The sequence below is a fragment of the Ictalurus punctatus genome, chromosome 20 (genome assembly GCF_001660625.3).
Source record: "Ictalurus punctatus breed USDA103 chromosome 20, Coco_2.0, whole genome shotgun sequence".
NCBI classification, from domain to species: Eukaryota; Metazoa; Chordata; class Actinopteri; order Siluriformes; family Ictaluridae; genus Ictalurus; species Ictalurus punctatus.
In genome coordinates, this window is record NC_030435.2 from 6,052,448 (window position 1) to 6,063,908 (window position 11,461).

General features: G+C 39.7%; 1 protein-coding gene across 1 annotated transcript; it reads right to left on the reverse strand.

Moving 5' to 3' along the window:
• Nucleotides 1-9,069: 9,069 nt before the first annotated feature.
• On the reverse strand, nt 9,070-10,848 carry cldne (claudin e). The gene is given in 1 exon segment (NM_001329299.1): nt 9,070-10,848. A coding segment is annotated over 1 exon segment (639 nt). The 5' UTR covers nt 10,234-10,848; the 3' UTR covers nt 9,070-9,594.
• Between the last annotated feature and the right edge of the window lie 613 nt (nt 10,849-11,461).

Sequence of the window (11,461 nt, forward strand, 5' to 3'; positions counted from 1 at the left end):
CATATGTTGAAAATAGTAAAACCGGCCTCAGAAACAGAAAGTTACATCCTGGCCATCTCTGAGTCATTTACATTTGTTTAGATATGTTGAAAGGTGATGTGTTGAACAAATACTGGATTAAAGCCAAACTTATGCTAGCTGATGTCATCATACTTTCATCAGAATATAACTTGAAGGCCCAGATTTTGAGAATGGGACACACCAACTCCTACACACAATAAAGCACCACTTCATTAATAACAATCTGATTATATTAGACTTGGGGGGACAGTGGATTAGTTGTTAACGTGTTTGCCTCACACCTCCAGGGTTGAGGGTTGGATTCCTGCCACGGCCCTGTGTGTGCAAAGTTTGCATGTTCTCTTCGTGCTTTGGCGGTTTCCTCCGTGTACTTTGATTTCCTCCTCCAGTCCAAAGACATGAATTGTAGGCTGATTGGCATGTCCAAAAAAGTGTCCGTAGTGTATGAGTGGGTGAGTGAATGTGTGTTTGATTGTGCCCTGCGATGTATTGGCAGCCCATCCAGGGTGACCCATGGTCCCCAGGATAGACTTGAGGTTTCCTGCAACCCATTAAGGCTAAGCGGTACAGGAAATGGATGGATGGAGATATTAAACTTTTCTCATGAGTTGTATTTTAAAACAAAGCGAGTTGAAAACTCTTCCTCAAATAAGGGCATGAAGGTCTCAATTATTTTAGCGTAATAACCATCCAGTTCAATATTAGCCTTAAAAACTCCCAGAAAACTGACAATGAAATGTTTTGTCTGAATTTCAGTGCCTGATAATACTGTTCAATGTCAGACTAAACTGTGGGAATAGACATAAGTTTTTCTAAACTGATTATTTCCTTGCTTTTAAAAGTAAACATGGTATGCTCTTGGCATGGGTGTGTTGTATCAGATGTTCCAAATAGGTTGCTAAGCAGGTTGTTGTTGGGTGTTGACTTAATGAGAGGAAATACATCAGAAGTGGTATCAGTTGGAACATAAACAGTGAAACCAAACTAAAAATAGCTTTTTTTTAATTGCCACAACAGGTTATCTGAACAATACAATGTAAGTTTGACCCTTTATTTGTCAAAAAACTTTGTGAAAACAAAACATTGTGCACATATACAAATTTAATACAGTGAGAGAATGCTACAGAATTTCAAATAGTAGAAAAAAAAAAACATAGACACTATTACATAACATTTAGTATTTTGAGCATCGTCTTATGCGTAAAGTCCTTCACATGATTTTAGATGTAGGTCTTAGATGGCGTGGTAGACCTCTGTGATGTTGCAACTTTGCTGGGCACTGAATTATTCCCAGTCGATAATTTAGTTTTGAATGGCTGGTACTTGAGGGATGGTGCACGATTTTGCTGTGTTGGACAGGAACTACAGAGAAGTCCTCCCCCTAGCACCAAGAGAAGTCCGGCTCCCCATCCGATGTACAGTGAAGCCCCCAGCTCACGCCTTTGGGCATCAACAAGTGAGGGGTTGTAGAAATCTCTCATGATACTGCTGGCTGTCCAGGACACAGGAATGAGGCAAAGGATACCTGTAATGATTAGGATGACTCCAGCGGCCACAGCTGCCCTCGCTTTGCCCTTCCCCTCAGCAATTAAATTGGTGCACTTGCCAGCAGTAAAGGCCATACAGATCCCAGCGATGCCCACCACCAGTGCAATGACCATTAGTGCGCGGGCAGCCTGCAGGTCCGAAGTTAGAGCGAGCATGGAATCGTAGACCTTGCATTGCATCTGGCCTGTGCTCTGCACCACGCAATTCATCCAGATGCCCTCCCAGAAAATCTGGGCTGTCACGATGTTGGTTCCGATGAAGGCCGTGACTCGCCACATGGGCAGGCCAGACACGATGATCACCCCGATGTAGCCAATTAGAGCTAGTATGCTCCCTAGCATCTGCAGCCCCATTGATGCCATTTCCAAATTAGATGCACGCAACACTTAGTGATTGACTTTTTTTCTCTCCAGCACAGAATCAGATTGAGTTTGTGTTCTGCTGGTAGTTAATGCAAAAGAAAAGAGGTGTGTTCTGTCATTTAGGGCTGTCTCAACCATGACAATACCAGCTTTACAGGATTCTTTATGGTATGCACAATGTGACGCTTGTGTACTAAAGATCAGGTTACAAGCTTGTGGTTAAAACTCTATACAAGGAAATTCAAAATGCACCTTTGCAGTACGCAAAACATGCAGATATACTGGTTTTGGTTTTAGTCTACTATGTAAGCAAACACACTTTCAGAGATGTAAATGCAAGTGTAGAGCATCAATTGAGTTGAAAGCCTACATAGCACGATAATGGATGGACACTGACGTAGTTAATTATAATATTTACACATTATCAGCAATAAAACAATGCCCAGTTGATGGCAGCTATATGGTTGAAAATAGTTTGGGAGGATTTTTCTTTTTGACATGCTTTCATAGACCTTGCATTGCATCTGGCCCATGTTGTTTACTACACAACTCATCAAGACAGCTTCCCAGAATATCTACGATGCCACAGTGATGTTTCTGATGAAGACTGTAATTCGCCACATGAGCTGACCATACACAATGTAGCTATTTAGAGTCCAGCATCTTTAGACCCATCAATGCAATCCCCACATGTAACATTGGGGGGTTCAAGTGTGAATGGGTATGCTTCCCGATATTTTTAATTAAATAAAAAAAGTAACAAAAAAATAGGAAAACAACAGCTTTGCTATATCTGCAGTGTCATTACATAATTATCCTCTGCTTATCTATCTTTCTTTCTACCTACCCATCCAGCTATCTGTCTAATCTCTCTATGTATCGCAAAATAGCAAAAATACGCTGTTTTCGTGTGTCTCTTTAAATGCAAATGCTCCCCGCCCCCTTTCCAGAAGAGGGCTGTGCGTTTACAGTTGTGCCTTTACAGCTGGTGCAACAACAAATCAGGAGAACCAATATGACTGACACGTAAATGCCGGTGTTCAGCCCATATGTATGAACCAGAATGTATGGTCTCTGTAAATACAATCAGAGACAATGATAACTTTAGCCGCATAAGCAATGGAATTTGCTAACATGAACATTTGGAAAGGCGATTTGCAAACATTCGCAAAATATAGTGTGATACTTAGGTCTTCTGGAAATGAAGCTGGATCGCGAACAATTGATATTGATCCATGCTTGGGAATAAACTTTTCAGCAAATCCTGCTTTGTATTGACCCTCATTCACAAAGCAGTCTGGTGTAAAATGACTCGAACAAACATATACGATTTTAGCTATTTTTTGGGCACATTTCTTTCAAAAATTTAATTACTCCACTGCGTCTTCAGTGGCTCTGATGCTGGGAGTTTATGAAGACTCTTATGTTAATTTTTACAGCCAACAACAGAACAACAAAGCTTACGAAGCTGAGGCATTCTTCTTATTATGCAGAGAACATGGCGGACTGTGTGCAGCTACCTCAGGGAAGGTTCTATGCTAATAGGGTAGAGTCCGTCACCAGCAGAGTTGGGTATAACGTGTTACTGTATTCTAATTACTTTTTCTGATAACATAGTAATGTAATGCATTACATTTTAAATGTATATAATTTCATTACAATTACTGATGTCATTAAAATTACTTGCATAACTGTTAAGAAAACAGTATTAAGTAAAATGTATTTTTAAAATAAATCCCATTTTGCATGGCTGTGTCAGTTAAAAATTCTGCTGGCCTGCAGGCACATTGTACATGTGATATACATTCAGAAAGCTAAAATTCTTGTGATTTGGTTTATATAAATCAGAACAGCAGCTACAATCAACGTCTCTGTCAGTCCACCAACATACAAACAAACACTTACAAAACTGAGGCAGCTCACGTATGAAACCTCATAGTAGTCCACTGATCCATAACATCCAGACAAAAACATTCTTGTTACATTGGCAAAGGTCCTAACAATCCAATCATATAAAATATTTAGTCCAAAACACATTATTACATCAGTAAATTCCCACAGACTGTTTCTGCATCATTTCAAATTACCGGCAGATATGCCTAATCTTTCACATATTATCAGTTATAATTCGGTTCGCTTGTGAGTATTCCTTGGGTGCTTCTCAGTTCTTATTTGTGCATCCTCATTTCCTTTTCTCGCTTCCTTTCCTTACATCTTAGCTCCACCCCCTTAAGATGTAAGGATGCAAGGATGAGATGTGAGGAGAGAGGAATCAAAGCAAGTTGAATGGAATATTCTTGCCCTCTCAAGAGTCACTTCAAAGCAATGTAAATTAATGATGACTGTGCTCAGCTGGGTTACCTCACAGTGCTTCAAGGATCTGCTGTTATGTTGTTGGAGTTTGGTTATCAACATTTTTAATAAAGTAAAATGCACTGAAAGTATGTGAAATGTCTGGGTTATTCAACAATGAATTAATGAATAATGCATAAATTATCGCATCTTTTGTGCAGCTTAGCATATCTTAACATGCATGGATCAATAAATTACAATACTCATTGTAAGCATATTATTATTTAATTATATTTCACACAAAATTCCATCACATCATCACAGGACTTTTTGTTTGAGATTGTGGAAGATGTAAAGGAGGAGGGGAATTTATATATTGACCAGAAACACTTCCACATCAGATACACCCATATATCCTCGTTCCTAGCTCCTCTGGAAGCTTCCTCACTCCTCGTTCCTCACCTCCCTAGTGTAATTAGAGAATTTATATGTTCTTCAAGACGGTTGATGTAGATCGATTTCCCGGGTCACAGGCTGGAGGACGGAGGAGCAAGGAAATGAGGAAGCATTAGTTTGAGTATTGAGAAACGCCCCTTGGCTGCGTCTGAAAACACGTACTTCCCTACTACACAGTAGGTGAAAAGCAGTACACTGGAGGGGTAGAATGTCCGAATTCTCAGTAGGTGAGAAACAGCAGACGAGAAATACCCAGAAGGCATACTGCTTCCAGCGAGATTTTGCGGTATGCAACCAATGGACACTACGCGAGTCAAAAATCCCATGATACCACAAGTCTAGTGCAGACAAGCTCAGAAAAACAAAATACAGAAAACAGCGCATCGGCTCTTTTTAAGTATTAAACCTTGGTTAAACACTACTTGTTTAACAATACCTAAATAATTTGTTAACTTGTTGAAGGTTTAAACAAGAAAACAGTTGTCACAGCATTTGAAACTTTCCTGATGTTTTTTGCCGTTATTGTGGTTGCTTTAATCTGGTGGTTCCTGTAAGTTTTTTGTGTTTATGATGACATCGAAAGTCACATGACAATGCCAATATGGCTGATGTAGTATGTCCGGGATTGTATTCATACCACACACACATACTGATTAGTACGTACTGTTGTAGCCTTCAATAGCCAATGAGAGTCCCTGCTGAAGGGAAATGCATTCCCCATTTCCTTTGTGAACAGTTGAGCCTATAGCAACCGATTGTGTGGATGACTGGCGCATCGTATAAGCAATGAAATTCTGAAAAATATGATATGCTGCTTTAGGGGTGAGTTTCAACAATTCAATTTAAATGTCCCTGTGTAAAGCTGTGTAACCAGTGGCAAGTGTCTCATTTTTCTGCACATAAAACCTTGCAAAGGTTTCAGTTATGACTATACATTTTGTAGATTGCTGGATATGTAATATGTCACCTTTCATTAGTGCCCAAAAGTATGAGAAAAATCAAGAGTAGTAGCCTTTTCATCCTAGGTATGTGTACATGGTTACCAAGGGTCCTTTGGAGTCTCCAAAAGTTGATTTTGGTAAAATGCATGGACATACCCTTAGAAAAACATGTGTAAAATATGAATTTTCTTTGGCACTGTCAGCATATTTGAACTTGGACTAGGTAAGGCTTTGTGCTATGGTGCAGTTGTGTTTTCCAACTGTAGACATCTGCAGGCATCTGTATACAAAAAAAAAAAAAAAAAAAAAAAAAAAAAACAGGCAAAAAAAACCCCCTTCTACTTCAGGGTGTTCAAACAAAAAGTTGATCGACCAACCTAAATACAGTGTATCCTGAAAGTATTCACGGCGCTTCACTTTTTCCACATTTTGTTATGTTACAGCCTTATTCCAAAATGGAGTAAATTAATTATTTTCCTCAAAATTCTACAAACAATACCCCATAATGACAACGTGAAAGAAGTTTGTTTGAAATCTTTGCAAATTTATTAAAAATAAAAAACTAAAAAAGCACATGTACATAAGTATTCACAGCCTTTGCTCAATACTTTGTTGAAGCAACTTTGGCACCAATTACAGCCTCAAGTCTTTTTGAGAATGATGCTACAAGCTTGGTACACCTATTTTTGGGCAGTTTGTCCCATTCTTCTTTGCAGGACATCTCAAGCTCCATCAGGTTGGATGGGGTGCGTAGGTGCACAGCCAGTTTCAGATCTCTCCAGAGATGTTCAATCGGGTTCAAGTCTGTGCTCTGGCTGGGCCACTCAAAGACATTCACAGAGTAGTCCTGTAGCCACTCCTTTGTTATCTTGGCTGTGTGCTTAGGGTCGTTGTCCTGTTGGAATATGAACCTTCGCCCCAGTCTGAGGTCCACAGCGTTCTGGAGCAGGTTTTCATCAAAAATGTCTCTGTACATTGCTGCATTCATCTTTCCCTCGATCCTGACTAGTCTCCCAGTTCCTGCCGCTGAAAAACATCCCCACAGTATGATGCTGCCACCACCATGCTTCACTGTAGGGATGGTATTGGCCAGGTGATGACTGGTGCCTGGTTTCCATCAGACATGACGCTTGCCATTCAAGCCAAAGAGTTCAATCTTTGTTTCATCATGGTCTGAGAGTCCTTCAGGTGCCATTTGGCAAACTCCAGGCAGGCTGTCATGTGCCTTTTACTGAGGAGTGGCTTCCGTCTGGCCACTCTACCATACAGGCCTGATTGGTGGAGTGCTGCAGAGATGGTTGTTCTTCTGGAAGGTTCTCCTCTCTCCACAGAGACATGCTGGAGCTCTGTCAGAGTGACCATTGGGTTTTTGGTCACCTCCCCGACTAAGGCCCTTCTCCCCCGATCGCTCAGTTTGGCTGGGCGGCCAGCTGTAGGAAGAGTCCTGGTGGTTCCAAACTTCTTCCATTTACGGATGAGGGAGGCCACTGTGCTCATTGGGACCTTCAATGCTGCAGACATGTTTCTGTACCGTTCCCCAGATCTGTGCCTCGATACAATTCTGTCTCGGAGGTCTACAGACAATTCCTTGGACTTCATGGCTTGGTTTGTGCTCTGACATGATTGGAGTCTACCTGTGGTAAATTCAGTTGATTGGACATGATTTGGAAAAGCACACACCTGTCTATATAAGGTCACAATGCAAGTTGTAGAAACATCTCAAGGATGATCAGTGGAAACAGGATGCACCTGAGCTCAATTTTGAGTGTCATAGCAAAGGCTGTGAATACTTATGTACATGTACTTTTTTTGTTTTTTATTTTTAATAAATTTGCAAAGATTTCAAACAAACTTCTTTCACATTATCATAATGGGGTATTGTTTGTAGAATTTTGAGGAAAATAATGAATTTAATCCATTTTGGAATAAGGCTGTAACATAACAAAATGTGGAAAAAGTGAAGCGCTGTGAATACTTTCCGGATGCACTGTAGAGTGAAGTCTAAACCTCTGGTTATTGTAATACTTTTCTAGTTAAGTGTACATAGGAAACTATGGCATGATTATATAAAGCTATCTTTAACTTAGGTAATGTTGGTCTATCTCTGTAAATCTTAGCGGTCATGACCTCTGACTAGAAATAATGTTACTATAATTAAGTGTTACTATCTAAGGGGACTAAACAATGTACTTTTTAGATAAAAGGGCAAGCATAGGGCGGTCTTCTAAATAGTATTAGTCAATTACCTCTGGCTAATGACCAAGACTGGCGAGTTTGTGACCGTGAGATCTGCGTACACGCCGGCGCGAGACTCTGAGCGACATGGAATCTCTTCATCTTCAAAACTACCTGTGCTCTCCCAGTCAAACAGCACTAATCTAGCCTTGTGTTGTGGGGCAATAGTTGGGCGTTACCAACTTGCACAATGGAGGCGGGCTTTTAGTATTTTATCTGATTTATTATGACAAACTCATAATTGATCGGAACACCAATAATGTTACAAAATAAATTACTTCCACATATGTGTCAGTTGATCATGGTATAAATATTTGGGGGTGGTGGTGGTGGTGGTGGTGGGGGGGGGGGTATTATAATTTGGGGTATTATAATTGCTAGCTCTGATTATTGGAGGGGTTACCTCTCCCCCCCAGAAACTACACCCCTGGGTACAACCAACACTCATTCACTCTTTTGTGCTCTCCAGCACAGAATTAATCTGAGATAAGATGTATGTGCTATTGTTTAAGTCTCAGCCATCACAATACCAGTTTTACCAGATTCTTTGCTGTATGAACAATGTAAGGTGAGGGTCAGGTTCTGTACCAGAGTTCTGTGTACAGGTTTGTGGTTGAATCGCTTCATGGAATGTCAGCTGGAATCTGTGAAATACTGTGTATGAAACCCTATTCTGTATACAGACACATTTTGGAAATCTATACAACATGATAAATGATGGACACTGAGATTAATATTTCTCAGATGTATGGTGGGTGAGAGAGGAGAAAAAGTAGGTTAAACTACATAATAAACTGTCATTAACTTCTATGCTTATTCATTGCAATGGTGCCTAGATGTTTGATGTAATCAGTGAAGCCAAACTGGTTTGGCAGGAAAGGTTCTCACACAGCTTCAAATTCAAGTGTCTCAGTAAATCAGCTCAATATGAACTATACTACATTAAAGCCTATGAAGAAAATATCTAACAGTAATAAATATCTAACAATATTGCATTTCATGCAACAATAAAATAGAGTAAAGAACACAAACAGAAACTGTGGGATTTAAAATGCAAAATTTTAAAATTTTGTGTCTTGGATACCAATAGATATAATCCTTTATGAACAGATACCTAGAATAAACATGAGTCATGGGTTGTAACCAGTGCTGTTATACAATTCCTTCTCACAAATGCACTCTAACATGAGCTGATGTAGATCTTTAAAAAAACAACAACAACAACAACAAAAAAACAACTCTTAGTATTGGACAACATAAAAACCTGTGTATACATTAACAAACACTTTTCCTCTGAATGCCTCAGTGAACACTTAAAGGGCCCAGATTCAAGCATATTCAGAAAAATACAAAAAAAAAACCCAAAACCCTTCTCATTATAGTACAACAGTTTAATTTTAATGTGCAAATTTCCAAAGTACACTGCCAGATTTGTTGATCAGCAATTCTTACATCAACAAATTGATGGAAAAAAAAATACAGTCCTTTTCAGCTATACATTTTGAATAAGTATACTATTTGTTCCACACTTATTATTTTAGTTAATCACATTCTGTAATCCTAATGACTTTATACTTCTATTCAGGATCTGTTTTAACATTATGCTTATGCATATTATAAATAGTTTTAAGTTTTAATACGTTTTAAAATCACACTGTGGAACAGTCACATATCTGTTTTCAGTAAATGTTCGACAAAAGGGAGAGAGCAGAAAAAGTCTTTGCCTGGTGCTTCTACGGTTAGACGTAGGCTTTGCTATTGGCAATGGAACGTGGCTGGGAGTACTTGTAGCCATTGTTGTAATTCTTCTCCTCTTGCGGTGGACAGGAACTGCAGAGAAGACCTCCACCGAGAATCAAAAGTGCAGCAGTGCCAAAGCCAATGTAGAGTGCAGCCCCAAGCTCCCTCTTCTGAGCACTGTTGACCATGGGGCTGTAGAAGTCCTGGATGATGGTGTTGGTGGACCAGCAGACCGGGATGAGACACAGGACTCCAGCAATGATGAAGGTGACGCCACTGGCAATAGCCACTTTGATCTTTTTGCTCTCATTCTCCACAAAGTTGGTGCACTTGCCTCCATTGATTCCCAGGATCATTGCGAACAGGCAGACGATGATGGAGATGATGATCAGAGCTCGGGCGGCCTGCAGATCCTGGGGCAGTGCCAGCATGGAGTCATAGATCTTACACTGCATCTGGCCTGTACTCTGCATGACACAGGTCATCCACAACCCCTCCCAGATGATCTGCGCCGTCACAATGTTGGCTCCGATGAATGCTGTTACCTTCCACATGGGAAGGGCGCAAACAATGATGGTCCCCAAGAAGCCAATGATGCCCAGGCCATAGCCCAGCATCTGGCGGCACATGGACACCATTTTAGTTTCTTTTGAGTGCTAACTCACTGCTGTGAAAGTGTCTGGTCTTCTGTATATGTGCTACGATGGCAGAACAGTGAGGAACTTCCTTTAACCAGCAGGTTATATGGTGCCTTTTGAAAGGTGGAGTTAATAGTTTGTACTGATACCAGTTGTCATACTTTGTTTCAGGCCTGACGAGATTCCACTGAGACACTGAAGACAAGACAGTTTCGATGAGATGCACTTTAAATTAGGTCATTCATCAGCAGAAAAGCAAAAAATCCCTCTAAAGGGAGGTGAAACTTATGTCTATCAATAAACGTTTATGTCCTATTACATTTGTTTCCCCATTTTAAACCTGGTTCATGTGTGCAGTTACCAAATATCTTACAACATTTCATGAGCATGTTACTTCTGTTAGTGCAAAAAAAAAGAGAAAAAAATGCTTGTGCTCAACGTACTGACAAAGTATATTTTTCCAGTAGAAATATTTAGCATTTTTAAAGGATGATGCCCCATTTGAGGCAGTTTATTTATTTATTACAAGTGTTTTAGTGTTGTAATAAACAGGATTGCATTTTGTAAGAATTTGTGAAAGTAGTATATTTAGACATTTGTTTAATTTGTGGTATTTTATAGCAAATTAATACAGGTTCAAATGTCACATAGAGCTCATAATAAAAAAATGCACATGCATTTGTAGAAGAGACGTGTTTATTTACAAGTCTAGCGCATCACACAATTTAGAAGTCTATGCAACATGATAAATGACGGACACTGAGGTTTATTTTTGTTAAATGTTTGCTGGTTTCTAGAGAAGAAAAAGTAGGTTAAACTACTTACTAAACTGTCATTAACTTATATACTTTTTATTGCTGTGCTTTTTAATAGATGCAAATAAATGGCTGGAAGGGTTCTCACACAGCTTCAAATACAAGTGTGTCAACAAATCATCTCAATATTAGCTACAGTATCTCACAAAAGTGAGTACACCCCTCACATTTTTGTAAATATTTGATTATATCTTTTAATGTGACAACACTGAAGAAATGACACTTTGCTACAATGTAGTGAGTGTACAGCTTGTGTAACAGTGTAAATTTGCTGTCCCCTCAAAATAACTCAACACTCAACACACAGCCATTAATGTCTAAACCGCTGGCAACAAAAGTGAGTACACCCCTAAGTGAAAATGTCCAAATTGGGCCCAGTTAGACATTTTCCCTCCCGGGTGTCATGTGACTTG